The sequence below is a fragment of the Homarus americanus genome, unplaced genomic scaffold (genome assembly GCF_018991925.1).
Source record: "Homarus americanus isolate GMGI-L3 unplaced genomic scaffold, GMGI_Hamer_2.0 scaffold16430, whole genome shotgun sequence".
Taxonomy (NCBI): Eukaryota; Metazoa; Arthropoda; class Malacostraca; order Decapoda; family Nephropidae; genus Homarus; species Homarus americanus.
The window spans coordinates 459,592-481,338 of record NW_024729259.1 but is presented as its reverse complement, the minus strand read 5'-3'; the positions used below and the strand labels follow the sequence as shown (position 1 = coordinate 481,338).

At 41.2% G+C, this 21,747-nt stretch overlaps 1 protein-coding gene across 2 annotated transcripts in view; it reads right to left on the bottom strand.

Moving 5' to 3' along the window:
- The window catches only part of LOC121866368, a 107,976-nt gene that overhangs the window by 81,580 nt on the left and 4,649 nt on the right, over window positions 1–21,747 (bottom strand). For both annotated transcript variants that reach the window (XM_042365990.1, XM_042365991.1), the window contains exon 2: window positions 20,141–20,188. In XM_042365990.1, coding sequence (XP_042221924.1) covers window positions 20,141–20,173 — 33 coding nt within the window. In that variant the 5' untranslated portion in view covers window positions 20,174–20,188. The remainder of the gene's footprint in view (window positions 1–20,140; window positions 20,189–21,747) is intronic.

The following is a 21,747-nucleotide window of genomic DNA, read 5'->3' as shown; positions in this document are numbered from 1 at the left end:
CTTGTTGTTATTGTTGCTGTTGTTGTTGTTTTTATTGTCGATGCTGTTGTTCTTGTTATAAGTTTGTTTATCGTGTGTAGTTGCTAGTGAGAGGTAGTTTACGGCTGGTCATTAGGGATTTGTTTTAAAAGCTCCCCTTTCCCCTACCCCCCTCATCTCCCTCCTACCCCCTTCCTCCTACCCCGTTCCTCCTACCCCCTTCCTCCTACCCCCCTCCTCCCACTCCCCCCTTCCTCCTACCCCCTTCCTCCCACTCCCCTTCCTCCTACCCCTTCCCTCCTACCCCTTCCTCCTACCCCCTCCTCCCACCCTGTTCCTCCCATCCCTTCCTCCCACCCCCCTCCTCCCACTCCCCTTCCCTCCTACCCCCTTCCTCCCACCCCTTCCTACCCCCTTCCTCCTCCCTACCACCACCACCAACAGGGAGTTCTTTCTCTCAACTGCCTGCTATAATGAACGGGTACTGTTGCAACATACAGCTTCGGGACACCCCTATGAGTTTACCTGCCCTTACCTGGTCTGCCCTACCCCTCTCTCTCTCCTTCCTTCACACACACACACACACACACTCCACCTCCACCTCCTCTTTTTCTTCCCATCTTCATTATCTTTTTTCTCCTCCTCCTCCTCCTCTTCTTCCTCCGCTTCCTCTTCTCATTTTCCTTATCTTCTTCCTCCTTCCCATCTTCCTTCCCCTCCTCTTCCTCCCTTTTCTCCTCCTCCTCCTCCTCTCTGCCACCTCACGAGGGCTTAAAATTCAGTCCCATTACGTCACTAATCACTATCACAACTTCCCTCTCCATCAATTGTTATCACCATCAGCTCCTCCTCTCAACCCTTCCGTTACGCCACTGATCACTATCGCATCTCCTCCACTTTCCTTCACATTCATCACTATCATCCCTACCCCTTACCCTTCACCCCTCCCCACTCTGCCCCTCTCCCCCCACTCCACCCGGCCTAGAAGCCTTTAACCCTACGATTACCATCAGTGCAGACTTTCCAATCATACTCTTTCATCATTATCCTCCATACACACTCTCTCCCCCTCCTCCCCCCTCCCCAGAGCACCTCTCTCCCACTCTTTCTTTTTACAGTGCCCACCCCTCCTCTTCTCCCCCATACTACTCCCTCCCCCTCCCCCTCCTCCTCCCTCTCTCTTCGCGGAGTTAAGAGCTACACCTGTACTCTTCATCGGCTTCAGGTATACAGGTAATTTTGCATCGTGATTGGCTCCACTTGCTTCTTTTGTTGTTGTTGTTTATCATTATCATCGCCATTACCACCATCATCACCACTATTATCATCATCACTACTGCCATCATTACCACCACCAGCATCACCACCACCACCACCATCACCACCACCACCACCAGCATCACCACCACCACCACCATCATCACCTGTTGCGTCACCCTCCCTAAGGCTAAGTCCCAACAACTTTCATCAGTATAACTTTTACATTTATTCCTCTACGTGTCCAGGTGTGTCTGTTTACCTGAGTACCTCTTGTCTCCCCATACACACACACACTCTCTCTCTCTCTCTCTCTCTCTCTCTCTCTCTCTCTCTCTCTCTCTCTCTCTCTCTCTCTCACACACTACACCACTCACGTTTTAAAAATCATGCAAAAAATAACTCTGTGTCATTGGTGCTAAAAGATTTCGTTCAGGATATTTACACATTTCGCAACAGGTAAAAAAATATTGTCAGTTGTCTTTATCATATGACTGGATCTTTTTTATTGACATTTTTTGGAACATTAATGTAGGTATTGCCTCACCTATTAGATGATCAAGACAGGTGTGAATTTGTAATTACATTATTCACGGTACTGATAATTAAGAACAGGTATTCGCAGGTGTCATTTTGGTAGTTACATCATTTACGCCTTAAGACGGGTGTTGTGGTATATCTGAGTGTGTTGAAACAGGTGTGACTTCGACTGCATAATACACTTAAGTGGCTGGATACTTTTTGTTAAGTGCCTCAAATTAAGTACCACGATAAGGCTGTGTATTTTACTTCAACTTTTAAATCATTTCTAAATGTCATATGCATAGTCCTCACTTTATACATACATACATACATACATACATACATACATACATACATACATACATACATACATACATACATACATACATACATACATATACTATACCCATAATGAGTTAATGTTAAAACATGCTTAAGATCATTCTCTGTGCCCACGTTCGAGTCTCAACGAAACGAGAACAAAAACATGTAAAATAAACAAATAAGCAAATATATCACAGCGTAAATAATCAATAAAAAGAACACAAATAAGTAAAGTAACAAAAATAACTAACTAACTAAATAAATAAATAAAGAGAATGGAAATAAACTTAAAAAACTAAAACAAAAGAGAATCGGGTAAATAAAAATATTATGTCGTGTATAACGTAAGAAGATCTCCGCCGCCTCTGTTATCGTTTTCTAATTTCATGTCAAACGTTTTTATTATGGTGTGAGGTGGCCTAGACCCTCCAGGCATGACTGTGTGGAGGGATGGAGGGATGGAGGGGAGCTGGAGGGAGAGGGGAGGGTCATTGAGTTATATTACCTTTTAAAACTGGATTTGACTTGAAATTGTAATGGTTTCTCTCTTCTCTCTTCTTCCTTCCCTTTTCCGTTCTTCCCTCACTTTCTATCTCCACTCTCCTTTTCCATTTTCTTCTCCCTTACCTTTCCCCTCCTCCCTCCCTCCTCTCCTCTCTTTCCATTCATCCTCCTCCTCTACCACTACCATCGCTACGACTACAACAACAACAACAACTACTACCACTACCACCACCACCACTACCACCATTACTACAACCAATATCACTCATACTGCCAGCATTACTCCCACTACCACCACCACCACCACCATCACCCGGGGCCACGCGTGTCAGTCCATTCATAGTTTTTACCACAAGAGCGTAACACGAGATGCCAACCGGCCATTGATACACCACATAAGGAAGTCGTGTGTGTGTGTGTGTGTGTGTGTGTGTGTGTGTGTGTGTGTGTGTGTTTTGCAAGACAAGCGAACTGAAAGTATTAGTACAAGTCTAACCACCTAATCAATATGGGTCACGACCAACAACACCCCAGTGAAAGGAATAGCTAAAGAGACCGACTACTTGACCGGAGGAAAGAATTGGGAAAAAAACACACAAGAGAAACACGTAGATGTAATATACAGGAAATACTGAATCTAGGGCAACTTACTGGTGTGTGTGTGTGTGTGTGTGTGTGTGTGTGTGTGTGTGTGTGTGCAGCCACCGTAACTAAAAATAGGTGTTGATGATACGTAACAAAACGCCATTATCCTCCCCGCCACCACAACGACTAAACACCATTACCGCAGAACATCATAACTCTCGGGTCTTAATAAGGGACTTTACAACCACAATAATGGCCGGATATTTTCCTTTACCGTATAGTAGAAGCCGGATACCTGTACTATTAACCACAGATAATATCACCATCATCACCACACTTCACACCATCACCAACCATCACAACCCACCACATCATTACCACCCACAACATTATCACCACCATATAACCCACAACATCACCATCACCACTACAACCCATAACTCATATCATCACTACCACAACCCACAACATCACCATCACCCACCCAACACATCACCATAACAACCCACATCATCACCATCACCACAATCCACATCACTATCACCACAACTCACAACATCACTACCACCACAACACCTCCCTACCCTCACAACATATCGCCCGAGACCTTTTACATGTCAGTATAAGTAAATACAACCAAGTAAATATGTGTTTGAGTTAATATGTTCTCTCCTTCACATACTCTGGGGTCATGAACACTGTCATTTAATATTGTCATAGAACCTTCATTACTACACACTGTCATGAACACTGTCATTTAATACTGTCATAGAACCTTCACTGCTACACACTATCATAAACACTGTCATTTAATACTGTCAAAGAACCTTCATTGCTACACACTGTCATAAACACTGTTATTTAATGCTGTCATGTAAAGCCAAACTTCGTGTGTTGTTGTCAGCGTAAATCACATGTGATGTTGACGTGGTGAGCAAATTTGCGTTCCTGTCATGTCTCTGTTTATCCAGTCGTCTCTCTTCCAGTACATACCTGACCTGATAGAAAAGTCTTTTAAATTTTTCCTATTGAGATATTTTTTTTTACGAGTAGCTTAACTAATAACTAAACTAACTGTCTTAATTCACCTTTGAGTTATAGTAGACATGTGTACTGTATATAAGGATAAAAAAAAATGTAATATACTTTCACTGTATTAAGATTACCGTTAATATAGTTACTTGTGTTAATCTCAGTAATGAAGTAAATATTCCAGTGATGTGTCAATCGATGGTTGGATGTCGTGTCTAGTACGAGGGTTAAAGGAAGCAAAACATACGTCTCTGTTTATGCAGAAATGTGAGGAACGCGATGGTGACTGTGGTCGGGAGGAAGGTCAGAAAGAAAGTTGGACCAGGTGGCTCATTTCTTGGAAGAACCAGTCAGATCTTCTAAGGAGTGGCTACAACTTTTGCCAACATTTCCTGAACTAAACACGCCTTTACCTTCAAGCTCAGCATGTGACCGAATGTTTAGTTGTGCAGGATTAATGTTCACACACACACGTATTAATGACAACAACTTTGAACATCAGTTGTTGGTGAAATTAAACTCCAGTAAATTTTGAGTGGTGATGTTAGTTGTGCAATAATAGTCTACTGAGTGAGTGTGTTCTTCTTCAACAGTAATTTTTCATGTAAAGTTGGTGTTTTATCTTGTGTTTGATACCCGGTATTATTAAGACATTCCATTTACCTTGGCGGACAAAAAAATGCCTTGGATTAGAAGATGGTGATTGTGTGGTTCAGAGGAGCAGTGTTTAAGAGACAGTGTTGGGGAATGTTGTTTGTGTTTTGTTGTTTCAGTTCTGTAAGTGAGCTCGGAACAGGCTTCATTTTTTCCCTTGTATCTAAATATTTCTTTCGACTGTAATAGGATTCAGAAAGTTTTACTAGATTACCAGCTCTTTATATTTTTGTTATTTTAGTAAAGATAAGTACTTTCTATTTTATTAAATTTTAATTACTTTTCAGACATAAGTAACCTTTACTTCCACTCGAGTCTTGTTTTAGACGAGTAATTCTACTTTTACTTGGTTACAAATAGTGAGTAATTTACCCAGTGATCAGGGTTGACTGTGAGAGTTCTTCTTCTTCTTCTTCTTCAAGTTAACTTTCTCCAGTGATGAGGTTAGGTTAAGTTAACATATCCATAGGTAATGTTAAATTACGTTAGGTTACTATAAAAAAACAACTCAACAGCAAATATGGACACCGTCAAAGCCTCTCCTGTGGTGACTGCCTTTCACGCCTTTTCCTCTCCGTTGGCGCGAAGGTCACAGCTGATCCTTAGGCAAACAAAGCGAACGCACAAGATGGTGGGTGACTTGTCATAACTCTCACTTTCATCTCACACACCAACTACTTATTCGTTCCCCTGTCACCATTCCTCAAACAAAATCACCAATATCCTTCCCTTAGTTTTGCCTTTCACTAATACATACTACAGTTACGTCAGATCATTTTAATTCGATAGATTTATAGTGACTTCAACTGGTGAGGTTAGCGTGTAGAACGAGCATCATTTTACCACAGCGGAACAAATCACCCCCGTCATCTTATTTCTTGTTAAGGGGAAATTTATGACCCCCCGCCTGAGCAGGGAGTGTTTGTTGGCCTGTCTGTGCTTGCTGCTTCGTTTACAACTCTTGTGATAGTGAATCTTTTTTATACACTTGATTCCTAAAGATTCTACGAGTAGATTCTTGTCTTGTATTTGATGTTATGTGATCGTATGGAGTTAAGATAGAGTCTCTGTCTGATATTGATGCCGTTTTCGATGTGTTTGTTGTGTTTTGAGTTTTAGTTGACCAGTTTGGTTAGGTTAGGTTAGGTTAGGCTTGGTTTAGTTTAGTTTGGTGTGGTTAGGTTAGGTTAGGTTAGGTTGAATAATGTTAAGTGATTCTCCTAACTGAATCATCACACCTGGCGTCTAGTACCCCCATAAACCAACCTTGTCAACAACTACAACTCCCCCCACCTGTCATAAAGGTATACCAGTACCTGAAGTTACTCATTGAGAAAGTTCGGTCATCACTACGTCTTACCTTACTTAAACTGAAGCAAATGACTAAAATACCATCAGGTGAGTCTAGGGGGACTATAGCAGCCATTTTGTTATTGTGGTCGTGTAGGAATCATGTCAGAGGAAACTAGGATTGTGTAGAAATATTTTATTTACCTGCTGTCATGGTCTAGTGTACACAGCGATCCACAAGGTGTTATTATGGATATCTTCCTACCGGCTGTGGGAGTGTACCAGCCATTATCTTTAGTGTTAAATGGTCTTGAAGCCTTTAGCTTATGCCATAAAAGCGCTAAGCATTACTTAAACACGAGTGGTAATATTCTGTGTGAGCGTGGACGACACACACATATATACACACACACACACACACACCCTTCCCCTACATACACCCCCCCCCCACACACACACACAGTCATTACTTCTCGCGCCAAGAATCTTCAGATAATAAATAATTTATCTTAACCGTTCAAAACCTCAAGAGAAAAAAGTGTGCTGAAGACAGAACTAAGGGGAGTGGTGGAGGAGGAGGAGGAGAAAGAGACAGGTGGTCTAGTAGATGAGGAGGAGGAGACAGGTGGGTAGTAGATGAAGGGGGAGGAGGAGACAGGTGGGGGAGAGAGGGTGAGGTAAAGTGGTAGAAGACACAGGTGTTGCGAGTGTCAAGGTAGATTTACGATCAAGACACAAACAATATGAGGAAGAAGTACCTCTAGCAGGAAGACGCGGACTCCTGTAGGTGGTAATGAACTCTCCCTCTCTCTCTCTCTCTCTCTGGGTGGTAGAGGGACGGAGAGAGAAGAGAAGTAAAGGAAGAGGAGAGAGGAAGGCGAGGAAGCGAATGAGAAAGAAGGGAGAGATAGAAATGAAGTGAAGAGAGAGAGAGAGAGAGAGAGAGAGAGAGAGCACACACTGAACTTGCCAGCATATAGAGCAAAAACATGAAAGACAAGCGAGAACAAGTGACACAAATGATGAATAAAATATGAAGAGAAAGGAGGAGAGACATTGCCATCTCTTCACTCAGCATCGAAAAGACTACCAAATCATCATCATCATTATCATCAGCATCAATCATCTCACCCCGTCATCACTAATCCATCTACAATCTGACTCTACAACCACGAACGTCAACAATATCCTTCCCAGTTACGATTATAATTATTCTTTAGTGTTTATTTACTATTCTTATCGCTTACATCAATGTTATCATCATCATCATCATCATCATCATCATCTTGTCATTGGGGATCTGAGCATCTTTTAGTCAATCACTCGCCTCTTGCTTGGTCGCTCATACTGGGGGAAATGTCAACGCTGGTCAGGAATGAAAGTTCTCTGTGTTATGTGAGATTGTTTTGCCAAGATGACATTTACGTTATTGGTATATGTCTCCTTCTATCACCTTATGAGACTTTATCTTCCCTCTATACATGCAGCTGAGACTCTGAACTGCTGGGATGAGTCTCCGGTTTGTTTATGTACTAAGTAAATAATTTAGTAGCTGTAGTGTGAGATCTTATGCTGTAGCACGTCGACTTCCAGCCAATTTTAATAAGTACTCCCGCGTCCCACCTGTGATGTTGGAGAGTCGTGTAGGAATAATTTAGCTCAGCTTATAAACATCTAGAGCAATTAACGTGACTAACGACGCTGGGGAATAACGTATCTAGTACTATGGTGAGTAATCTGTGTTCTGTTATGGCCGTCAGCTGGTGTTTACAATGTGTGAGATTTGGCGGGAAAGTGTCGGCGACGTGTGCGATTTGGCGGGAAAGTGTCGACGATGTGTGCGATTTGGCGGGAAAGTATCGACGTCGCCAAACCCTGAGTACACAAAACAACAATGAAATGGCCGCTGCCGTCATGTGTAGAATTAGTTGCCGTTTGAGTTATTTGATTCATATTGATTTTTGACTCGATCGCCTTTTACGAATTAAAATATTAGGGATTATTTTTTATTTTTGTTTTTGTTTTAATATTATAGTCTGATTTTTATTTATTTGTTATTATTTTAAATGTTTTTGTGTATCAATTGTCAAAACACGAGAAATAAGTGTGTGTGTGTGTGTGTGTGTGTGTGTGTGTGTGTGTGTGTGTGTGTGTGTGTGTGTGTGTGTGTGTGTGTGTGTGTGTGTGCGAGAGAGAGAAATATATCCACTTATTTCAAACCCCTCCTGTCACTCCCTACACTATATCCTCCCAGTCTTAAAGCCCCCGTCTCTCTTTGATTCATCTATACACGAACAAATAAACAAGAGAATAACAATAGACCATAACATAGGAAAATAAGAGTAACAAGAGAAATATGGTACTCACTCATCACACTCTGCACCACTCACTCCTACCACCCTGCACCACCACCCCACCACCCTTTTCTGCACCACTACCTCCTAACTAATTCCTGCACCACTACTCCCACCAATTCTGCACCATCACCCCTACCACCCCTGCAGCACCTCACTCACCCCATCACTCCTGCACCATCACTCCTACTACCCTGCAATTCACTACTCCTGGCTCACTCCTGCACCACTCACCTCCCAACACTCTGCACCACCACCCTGAATGAGCCCTGCACCAATTACTCCACTACCCTACCACCCTGCACCACCACCCTACCACCCTGCACCACTACCCTACCACCACAACGGGAAACATCTTGCACTAAATACAGCTTCAATAAGTGGCTATTACATGCATGAGGAGAGACAATATGAATTAAGGATGATAGTAATTGAAGTTCTTTTTGTGGCTTCATATATATATAAAAGAAGCCTTCAGCACAGGTATGTATTGTGTTATTATGGCTGTCATGGTCATCATTACATTACAGTAATTTGTTATGGTGTTGTTACAGAAGAGTGTGGTGAATTACAGCCATCGATTAGGTAGTGTAATGACTGTACTTTCTAAATGTTTTTTTTTTAATGATCTAACGCGTGTGTGTGTGTGTGTGTGTGTGTGTGTGTGTGTGTGTGTGTGTGTGTGTGTGTGTGTTTTGCAACTTGTTATAGTAAAATAAAAATATAAACAATATATTTGGTCCTTAATAAATAATGTGAATCAAGTATATAATAAAGAGCTTAAGTAATATCCCTTAACTCAACCTTAACTCTTAACTCTCAGTAAACTCTTGACTCAGAACAACAAACGTCAACAATAAACCACTCAGAACTGTAACTGCTTGGAGTGTTCTCGTCATAAGTTAACTCAGTATTGTATTGTAGAGTAAGAGTAGGTACCAACTCCTCCTCGGGCGGATGTAATTATTAGGCCACACTTGTACCTCCTGGTTAAGAGGTTGTAATGCACTGGTAATAAGAGTTGCCAGGTCTCTCCTCACGCCCGCGGCCACCACCAACCAAACAATTATCTTCAATGTCTAACTCGCCGGCTCTCACAATGCTTCAATTAACCTTAGATTTTTTATATATTAAATATTCAAACACTTACATTTGCATTTTATACTTGTGAGAACTGGTTGATGACGTAGCAACTGTTTGTGTTGTACTGTATGTGTATACAGTATATATGTAAATGGTATATACATACAGTATATATATATATATATATATATATATATATATATATATATATATATATATATATATATATATATATATATATATATATATATATATAAATGGTGCACAGGTATATACAAATTGTGGTATTAATAAGAGTAACGAGTGAGATAAAAATCACTGAGTAATAATTTACTTTCAGCACCAGAGGGCAGAGGTGAAGTGACTTAGTCATCTGTAGGACGAACAGTTAGTTGGTGCAGATTAATCAGGCCTTCACTCTAATAGTTCCTGACCTGACCTGACCTGACCTAACCTAACACTACTACTACCACATCCACCACTACCACTACTACCACAACTATTACTACCACCATCTTTAGCACTACCACTACTACTACCACATTCACCACTACCACTACTACCACAACCACAACTATTACTACCACCATCTTTAACACTACCACTATCACCACTACAATTTCACATCCACTCACTACCTCTATACCACTACCACCACCACCACTACCACGACTACCGTTCACTCACCACCACCAATCACACCACCAATTCACTACCACGACTACCACCACCACTACCACTACTCACTACCACCACCACCAATTACCACATCCACCACCACCCCTTACTCCACACTACCACAACTATTAACCACCACCATCTTTAACACTACCACTACCACCACCACCACTACCACGACTACCACCACCACCACTACCACGACTACCACCACCACCTTTACCACTCACTACCACCACCACCACCACTACCACATCCACTACCTCTACTTCCACTACCACAACTATTAACCACCACCATCTTTAACACTACCACTACCACCACTACCACCACCACTACCACGACTACCACCACCTCTACCACCACCACCTCTACCACCACCACCACCACCACCACTACTTCTACAACTGCAAAGGCTTAGGTGGTCTCTTTCTCAGCCACCGAGACCTGGGTCGCCCCTACAGCACCTGGTCACCTTTGTATGGCCGCTGGCGTGAGAAAGTAAGATGCTAAGATGCCACCGGGTCGGCTATCAGGGCTCTCACGGCTAGGTCCAGACGACACCAGTAGTGGGAGGAGGAGGAGGAGGAGGCGCAAGAGGAAGAGGAGGAGGAGATAGAAGAGGAGTAGTAAATAGAGAAGCAATAATAGAGAAGGAATAGGAGAGAGAAAGAAAGAGAGAAAGAGAGAGAGGTAAGTTTACAAGGGATCATTATTCTAATTGATTATTTGCTTAATTTCAAACACCAGGAAGTGTGAACATTTCGTGGTGATAGTGGTGATGATTCTTATGGCAGTGTAGGTCAGGGTGTTAATAATGAGGATGGTGATGATAATGACGACAAATGGTGAATGTCAGTACAGTTAAGTTTCTCCTCAAATAAAAAACAATTTGTTCCATTTTCTATGATTTACTTCTCCCCCCCCCCCTCCTTCCCATCACAGAAAGCAAAATCAACCAGCGTTTTGTCTGTGTGTGTGTGTGTGTGTGTGTGGACAGGAAAGGTAATGTGCACTTGTCTAAATTTAATAGTTAAGCAAGTCCTCAGAGCCATAGTATAAGCTGTTTAAAGGAGCATCCGGCCTCCCTGTACTGTAAACATAGCTAAGGGTGGGTGTTGGAGTGAGTGTCCCCCCTCCCTCTATTTATTTTCTTAAAAGCTGTTCTAGAGACCGCTTATCCTCCCCCTTAATCTGTGTTATATTTTTGTTTTCTACTGTTTATCGCCCTTGTGTTATTTCTCATTATATCTTAACTATTTCTCTTCCTGTTTTTATATATCTCTCTTTCTCACCATCTTTCATGTCTCTTACTTTGTCTCCCTCTATCTCCCTGTGTCTCCCTCTCACCATCACCTCGATTTCTCATTGTCTCTCCTTCCCCCTTCACCACATATCATGATGCTATCTCTCACTCTATCTCCCGGTGTCTCCCTCTGGTTTGGATGGCTACAGCAACATACCAGAGATCAAGAGACTGAGAGACTGACTTGGGCTATACCTGCTCTCACTCTAGCAAGTGAACTCCTCCTCCTCCCCACCTCATCACCTTCCCCCCTTCTCACCTCACCCCTACCTCCTCCTCCTCCCCACCCCCTCTTTTTGACAGGTGGTGTGGTCAAGGGCTGTGTTTAGTAGACATCCCTCACACGGGTAATCTATCAGTCAGTTAGGTTGGTCAGGACGGGCAGTGGAATGGATAAGTTATGAACGTGAGAATGACTCCAGTTCTAATAGGTCCAGTTCTAAAAGGTTCCAGTTCTAATTGAGACGTAGAACAGCGTTTCATTAGAACTAGGGCCCATTATATCCTTGACCAATTAAGACTGGATCCCATTAAATCTATAAACCCCATTAGGACATTAAGCCCCCATTTATAGTGATTAGATTAAGCTGTGGCCCAGTAAGACTCGAACCTATAAGGACCGAGGCTCATTTGTCTAGTGATAAGAAAATATATTCAGTAGTCTATATCCGTCTCTAAGTGCGACTGGATCTCCCATGTGGGGTGAGGAAAGTGGTGTTCGATCCTACATCCTCGCGGCTCAGTTTGCTTTATATACCAGGATGGGTTTTGTGTTTGTTGGGTGATGGTGAGTATATAGAGCGAGAGAGAGAGAGAGAGAGAGAGAGAGAGAGAGAGGTTGGTTTGTTTAGCTGGGAAATGACTGGTGTAAGTCAGGTTAAGTTGGCTTGTGTCCTAACCTAACCCTAACCTAACCTAACCTAATCTAACCAGACGTTACAAGATCTGATTTACGACTTTAATGAATTTCTAACTTTCACCTGATATAATATAGCACTCTGGCCACGCCCTACTAATGGTACACCCGATAAACATTCAGATACGAGGCTGAAACATCTAGGTCTGAACACGCCCTTTAGTGAGAGTCTGAACACGATCCTTAGTGAGAGTCTGAACACGATCCTTAGTGAGAGTCTGAACACGACCCTTAGTGAGAGTCTGAACACGCCCCTTAGTGAGAGTCTGAACACGCCTTTAGTGAGAATCTGTTTTTCCTAGTGAGAGTTCGAACACCCCTAAGAGTCTGAACACGCCTCTTAGTGAGAGTCTGAACACGCCTCTTAGTGAGAGTCTGAACACGCCCCTAAGAGTCTGAACACGCCTCTTAGTGAGAGTCTGAACACGCCCCTAAGATTTTGAACACGCCTCTTAGTGAGAGTCTGAACACGTCCCTTAGTGAGAGTCTGAACACGCCCAGGTAGGTCTCCGAACCAAGACAGATGATGCGTGAAATAATGACACAAGACAACCGAAACTAAATGAAAAACAGCACTGAGTCTTTGAACGATATAACCTCAAAGTATCGTTCATCTGAAAGTATCGTTCACAGCAAGAAGAAGAAAAATAATGATAATAAACTCTGATGTATTATTTTTCGAATATTGGAAGCCGGTTCGGATCATGTTTGGAAACAGATTTTTAAGAGATTCGAAACTTTCTTCAGGGGCGGGGCGAGGCTTCAACATGCAATAGACGACGAACATAAGTACATTTTTATTCGTCGTGAATCATCAGCAATGTTAGAAAGGAGAAAAAGAAATCGATAAAGTTTGATGCAATATAAACTTTCGAAAATATGAGACAGATTCGGATTATGTTTCGAAGCAATATTATAGCAAAATCGAACCATATTGCAGAAACAGGATGAGATGTTTAAAATCAATATACTATTAATATTGTGGACATGACTATATATTTGTTATATACGACACGTGAGGTGAGTTAAGAGAGCTATAAAGGGGTTGGAACTATATAGATTTTCGAATATATGAAGCAGATTCAACTGATGCATCGAAATAAACACAACACAATGGAACTTTCTTCAATTATATTTTTATGTGTTACTTAAGTTAAACAGATGAAACAATTAAATAAAACAAATACACAAACCATGACAAATAACGACACAGTTGAATTGCTTATTTTCGAGACAATTATGAAACCAGAATCTCTCGAAATGAAACGAGAAACGAATTCGACGATGTTAAACTCGATACACATTCCACAAAAACATATTACGATCCATAAACCAGTTTCTCGTTCCTCGACGACAAAAAAAAGAAAATAAATGTTTTATTGTCGTTTTAAGTATATTGAGGCGATTGGTCATCCATGGAAGGGTAAGAGAGAAGGGTCTTTTAAGCACCATTCACTTGGTCTTAGTTCCAGGTTCTTTGGCGGCTATGGGGTGAGAGAGAGAGGGAGGAGGTCTTCTAACCACAATTCACTAGGTCTTACTTTACCTCCTACACAAAACAATACTCTTTGACACATTAACCAAGACCCCCCCCCCCAATCATTTCCGTTGTCTACCTATATAGTGAAAGTCCTTCCAGTAACTACTACCCCCTGGTACTGAGGTCACTGTCGGGCCAACACGAGGGGCTTAAGGCAGGAAGTACCATAGAGAAAAACTTAACCCGATCAGCCACAACAAAAAGATAAATTGGTAACCGCTGTATGCAAATGAGGAAACCTGAATGAACTAATGGAGTGCCGTGGGGAGGGAGAAGTGGGAGGGAGTGGGGGGGAGACAGGAGGGAGGGAGTGGGAGGTGGGAGAAGGAGGACGTGAATGTTGATATAGACAAAAGGGAGATTAGAGTGGAATGATGTTGGGGAGAAAAGAAGTTTGGGGAGATGGGGAGGACTTCTACAGACACGTGGATGAAGGAGAAGAAGAAGAAGGTGGGGAGGAAGGCCTTGGGGAAGAATATAATGCTTACTAACGAACATGGGGAATGAAGTGGGAAAGATTACATAATATAACGTGAGGAATGAACACCGAGGAAAGGAGGAAAGGGAAGAAGGTGTGAGAGTTAGGAGGAAGATGGGAGGAGGAAGAGGAAGAGGAGGAGGAGGAGGGAGGAGGAGGAGGAGGAGGAGGAGTAAAGAGAACGAGAAAGGAAGCGGTGATAACAAGAAAGGGGAAGGGAGGAGAATAAATCAATGATCACGATGAGAGAGAGAGAGAGAGAGAGAGAGAGAGAGAGAGAGAGAGAGAGAGAGAGAGAGAGAGGCCCGTAAAAAGGCAAACGTATGCGTATGAATGAATGGTGAAGAAGAGTGACATAAGAAAGAGAGAAAGTGACCTGACTGGAATGAATGAGAGAGAGAGAGAGAGAGAGAGAGAGACACGTGGGTTATACTACAGAATGAATTAAATGAATGAGAGGTCGCCCATACTACAATGAATAAGAAGTTATACTAATATTAATCTATTTCAGGTTAGAATTAGATACACGAATGAATGGTAAAAACAATTAATAATATGAATAACTTATGTAATTAATCATAAAGTATAAAATGAAGAGAATGAACTACGACCAAGAAGTTAAATTGGTGTACCAAGAAGTTAAATTGGTGTACCTGTAATTGTGGTTGGCCCATTTAATGAGATTTTTTGAATGATAATGACTTTGATATAGATTTTATGCAATAGTAAATGTATAATGTATAAGCTTATTATTATTATCATTTCACTATAAATACATATAACATATTTAGATGAAATGATGAATTACAATGGTATTTACAATGTATAACAAGTATGATTGAATGAATGGTTCTCAATAAAGTGAATTAGAAGGAAATTGATGAAGAATGGATAAAAACTAGAATGAATGAATAGACGAATCTAATAAATTAAAATAACCCAGAATGTAAACAAAAACGAAATATTAAAAAAACGTTCACGAGTCAAATAAAAAAAAGCAAGAGTAAGATAAACAATATAATCTCAGTAACGATAAATTATATAAAAAAATGGATTATCTTAATTAAATAGTTTTCCTTAACTTAACCCAAATCTTACCCCAAAAAATCTCAGCTGGCAAAACCTAACAAAAAAAATGTTCCACAAAAGAACTCGAACCTCTTCAATGATCCCTATAAAAGGTATTTGGTTTAATTAACCTGTTGTAATTGTATTTTATCTCCCACTCTTCCCAGGACTCGAGCAGGAGGAAGAGGAGGACGAGGAGGAGGAGGAGAGGGAAGTCCCAGACATACAGCTCCACTTTCACCTGTACCACCACCACCACCACTGGGCAGGTGGGACGGGAGACTTCGGTCCTTGCCCACTCTCAGGTACTTTATGTATGCTATATCACCTCCGTTTTCTGCCATGGAGTCCTTATTTAGGGGATTTTGCCATATCTAGGGAATTTTTGTCGTCTAGGGAATTTTCCAAAATATACGGAAAATTGGGATCCCATTCACCAATTTGGGGGAGGGGGGTAATATTGATATTTTTTTTACCAATATATTTATTTCTTTTTGTGAAATTTATGTGAATTGTTAATGGAAATTTAATTAGTTATGCGAATTTATTTTCATACGTGAGAAATTTTATGAGAAATTTTGGTGAATTTATTATCGATATTTATTTTTTCTTCTCAGGATGATACGTTAAATTTAAGGGACAAATTGAGGTGATTTTAGGGAATTTTAGCATTCTCGTTTTCCTTCACTCAGTTCGGATAATTGGGACAAGACAAAAGAAAAGGTAGAGTTGAGTGAGTGAGTGAGTGAGAGAAAGACAGGAGAGAAAGTGAGTGAGTGAGTGGAGGAGAGAGAGCGAGTGATAGAAAGATAGGCGAGAAAGTGAGTGAGTGAGTGAGAAGGAAAAAGTAATTGAGTGAGAGAGAGAGAGAGAGAGAGAGAGAGGCGTATGATAGCTCCAAGTATGAGTGACGGAGTCTTTGTTCCTTCAACACACACAAAAAACTGAACAAATATTCGTGTAGTGAGGAACTGTCGGGCCCTCTGTTCTTCTTCTTCTTCTTCTTCTAGTTCTAGTTCTAGTTCTAGTTCTTGTTTTTGTTCTTGTACTTGTTATTTTTTCCTTGTTCTTCTTCTTGCTCTTATTGTTCTTGTTCTTGTTCTTCTTGTTCTTGTTCTTCTTCCTCTTCATCTTCTTGTTCTTGTTGTTGTTCTTCTTCACATAACAATATTTCACAATGGTTTTATTTATCGTTGTGTTGACAGGAGAGGTGAAGTGTAGGAGCTGGACTAAGTGTTTGTGAGTACAGGCGAACACTTCTTGACCCCTCCTTCCTTCTCCCCCACCCCCATTCCCCCTTCCCCCCTTCCCGCGTCACAACAAAGTTCAAGAAGCTGTAACTCTAGACATTACTTACACACATGACTAATTGTTGTACATCCCTCCCCCACCCCCCCCTCCCCCTCCCCCTCTTCCCCCTCCTTCTCTTCCTCTCCTATATCATCTTGAGGTGCCGCGCGAAGCTTGTGACCCGAGGAATATCAGTTCTTAAAGGAGGTAAGCAGTGGTTTTTTTTTTCATTCTTGAGGATTTTTTGTATTCTCATTTTATACATTACATGACAGACGGTGTACACTTAACGGTACCAGCACTTGTACCCCACTGTACCACAACAAAGTCCGATGTACCATAACTCTGTACAACTGAGGGAAAAAGCCTTATTATCATACTCAACTGAGGTCTTATTGTGGCTATAATCCTTGGGTGTTAGTTTAAGTTATCGTGTGTGTACAACTTCTGGACTGATAGACGGACGGAACAGGGAGATAATGAAGGAAGTTGATAAAGGAAGTAGAGGGATAATGAGAGGATGTGGAGGTACAGTAGTGAGGCGGAAGGGAATAATTAATACGAAGGAACAATAATTATACTCGAGCTTTGTTGTTTAGTGGTTGTGTGGGAGGGGAGGAAACACGACTAAGGGATGGAACTTTAATCCTGACACCGTTTTAACGCAGTCCTCCTCCTTCCTCCTTGGCGAATATTGTACCGTTCTTCAAGAGGTAATACCCAGACTGCTTCTCCTCCTCGTCCTTCTCTTCTTCCTCCTCCTCCTTCTCTTCTTCCTCCTCCTCCTTCTTTCCTTCCCTCCTCTTCCTCCTCCTCACCCCGCCTCATTATGTCTCGGCACACACCAAGTGAGGGCGGAGGTGCTCAGCCTTTTCCCTACAGCATATAATTATATCTCTTTAAATATAACCCAGGAGCGCCTCTGTATACCTCTTGAGTATAGTGTGTGTGTGTGTGTGTGTGTGTGTGTGTGTGTGTGTGTGTGTGTGTGTGTGTGTGTGTGTGTGTGCAGCTGGGCCAAGATAGTGTGTGTTTCGTTCCCTTGTGGTTGTGTGTACGTTTAGAGTGTCGTGTTTGTGCGTTCACGTCAGCGTTTGTGAGCGTGTGGTGTGTTTGTCTGTTTGTTAATGCGTCGTCTTACGTGTGTATGCTAGACACATGGCTGGAGCGGGTACACATGAGTGAGTGTGTGTGTGTTACGAGACAGGAGGGAGGGAGGGAGGCTGATACCGCTGGTCAGTCGAAACTTTCACCTATGCTACCCTCCTCCTCCTCCTCCTCTCCTCTAACCCTCCCAGCGGTCCTTCGTCCTTCCGTTCCTTCCTACCAAATTTTATATTCCCCAAAAGAACGATTTTATTTTGTATTAACTCAATAGTGAGGCCGGTTCCTGAAACAAACAAACAAACAAACAAACAAACAAACAGAGCTTGGCTAGAGTCCTTATAAAAAATACCCTTATAAGTCTAGGATTTTATTGGTTGAGAAAAAATCTTGTGTTTACGGTTTGTCCCAAAATACATCGTAAATTTCTGTGGCCATATTAGAAAAAACAAAGAACGGGGAATTTGGGTAGAGGGGGGGGGGCTGCTGGAGGGGGGGGTAGGGGTTGGTCAGAGGGGTTCGATCAAGGGGGAGCTGCACACACACACACACACACACACACACACACACACACACACACACACACACACACTTAGCCTAGCTTATATAATCTTTTACACTTTCTCTCTCTCTTTCTATCTCACTCTCTCACTCGCTCTCTTTCTCAACATATTTACTCCTTCCTCTCTCTTATTTGCTCTTTATTTTACTCCTATTTCCTTTACGTTCTTTCTCTCTTTACTCTCTCTCTCTCTCTTATTGATCAGGTTCTCTTTAATCTCACACGTACTCTCACTCACTTTCTCTTAACTTACTCTTTGCTTTCTCTCTTGCGTACCTCTTACTTTCACCTCTGAGTCCTCTAGTTACTCTTTATTGTTCTATCTTCTATGTCCCTTCGGTATTTTCACACTTTTTTTCCCTCCTACGTTTTTGTTGGTTTTCGATTTATTCTGTTTTCATATCTTTATTGGTCTTTCCTGTTTCCCCTTGTTCGTTCTTTAAGTTTTTTTTGTTATTGTGAATTATTTTTGTTTATTTCGTTTTTGTTTTATGTTGTTTTAGTTTGTCTGTTCTTTCTGCTCTCTGTTTTTTCTAATCTTTGCTTTTCACTTATTTCTCTGACCCACCTGACCTGACCTGACCTAACCCTGACCTGATCTAACCTGATCTGACCTGACCTGACCCAAGTCCAGTACTCTCTCCAGTGTACACAACCTGACATACGAAACGGCTACGTCACTCTGATTTTTCGTACCGAAGACGCTATGTATAAAGTAGGTGACTCGATGTAGTTCATATGTACAGTATATATCTGTGGCGATACGGGTGGCTTGCAATATATGGTAATGACTGATAGATTGCAATATATGGTAACACTGATAGATTGCAATATATGGTAACACTGATAGATTGCAATATATGATAGATTGCAATATATGTAACACTGATAGATTGCAATAGATTGCAATATATGGTAACACTGATAGATTGCAATATATGGTAACACTGATAGATTGCAATATATGGTAACACTGATAGATTGCAATATATATTAACACTGATAGATTGCAATATATGGTAACACTGATAGATTGCAATATATGTTAACACTGATAGATTGCAATATATGTTAACACTGATAGATTGCAATATATGGTAACACTGATAGATTGCAATATATATTAACACTGATAGATTGCAATATATGGTAACACTGATAGATTGCAATATATGTTAACACTGATAGATTGCAATATATGTTAACACTGATAGATTGCAATATATGGTAACACTGATAGATTGCAATATGTGGTAACACTGATAGATTGCAATATATGGTAACACTGATAGATTGCAATATATGGTAACACTGATAGATTGCAATATATATTAACACTGATAGATTGCAATATATGGTAACACTGATAGATTGCAATATATATTAACACTGATAGATTGCAATATATGGTAACACTGAAAACCTGAAGAAGAAAATCACTAAAATTAACCAAATCTTCCTCAAAGTATTTTCAGTACACTGACTCGTTTCTTTGCCATTCAATAACAATTCTCAAGACAGACAGACAGACAGACAGAGAGGTACGACAGACAGATAGACACGATAATAATAATCCCCTAAGACAGAGATACAGACAGAAACAATAAGACTTACCTTAGTGACTAGTAGTAATAAGAGAAGCCGCATGCTGTCTCGAGGTGCCTGTAAGAGAGACAAACAAATACGTGTTATTAAAATTGTTACGGAAAAAAAAGCGTAATATTAAAATAAAATCGATTATTAAAATTATCTTAAAAATCGATTATTAAAATTGTCCTAAAAATTCACTATTAAAATTATCCTAAAAATCTATTATTGAAATTATTCTAAAAACCGTAATATTGAAATGTCCTAAAAATTTAATATTGAAATTATTTTAGTTCAGTGAGTCAGTCAAGTGAGTCAGTCCGCATGAAATAACAAAACACGGAGGAGGTGAGAGTCAGTAGCTGGTCAAATGACCTTGTTTGGACCGGTGCTTAACTACAGGTACAATTATATAAGGAACCCACTGTACCACTGTATACCCCGCTTGTTACGAACCCCCAGCTTAAAACGAACCCCCAGCTTAAAACCGATTTTTATAGTAATCAAAGGTTATTTTACCGAATCATTTTGTATAACGAATTAAAATTATTTTATTTCCACCTTAAGAACGAGCAGCGAGTAACTCCAAGCTTAACCTTTTAAAGCTGGTTTAGTCGACAGTATAGCTATTAACTATTTAATTAGTAAGAAAATTGTTTGCAATTATGAAAGTTGATGACGTGTGTGTGTGTGTGTGTGTGTGTGTGTGTGTGTGTGTGTGTGTGTGTGTGTGTGTGTGTGTGTGTGTGTGTGTGTGTGTGTGTAATATACCTCTTAATAATGTAAAGGTGAGAAGATGAGGTGGAGGTGGAGGATGGAGTGGCTGAGGTAAGGAGATGAAGGGAGGGAGGGAGGGAGGGAGGGACAGAACAGGTGTGTAGAACAGGTGTGAAAGTTTACCTGCCAGTGTCCCCCACCTGATTACCTCCTTTGACGAGACATAACCCATTGGGTAACAACGACACCTACGTCTCTCTCTCTCTAACTCCTTTATACCTTTAGTAGCGTCAAAAACAAGCAAATGTGTATGTGTGTGTGTGTGTGTGTGTGTGTGTGTGTGTGTGTGTGTGTGTTATAGGAGAGGTAAGGAGCGAGATGATATGTCAGTTGGTCGAGAGAGAGACATTAAATTGATGATTTTGTTTTGGTGTCTTTAGGAGGAGAGAGAGAGAGAGAGAGAGAGACCTAACCTAACCTAGCATCTCAATATAAGAAAATTATCATATTTACAATGTCGGATGTTAGGACTTATACCTGCAACACACACACACACCCTTCCATTACTTCCATTTCTTTAGGTCCCAACACACTCCAGGTTGTAGATTCCACTAAGCTCCTCGGCGTCACCATAGACAACAAATTTAATTGGAAACCACACGTCAGTGAAATTGTCAAATCCTCCAGTTTCCGTCTCCACCTCCTCCGCCGACTCAAGTCCCTCGGAGTTCCTGTACCCGAGCTCCTCAGTGTTTACTCAACATTCATACTTCCCAAGCTCACCTATGCCTCCCCCACCTGGTCTTCCTCCCTAAATGCCACACAACGTAAACACCTAGAGAAAGTGCAAAAGAGGGCATGCAAGATTATTCTCTCCCCCTCCTACTCCACATATCAAGAAGCGCTCAGCACACTGA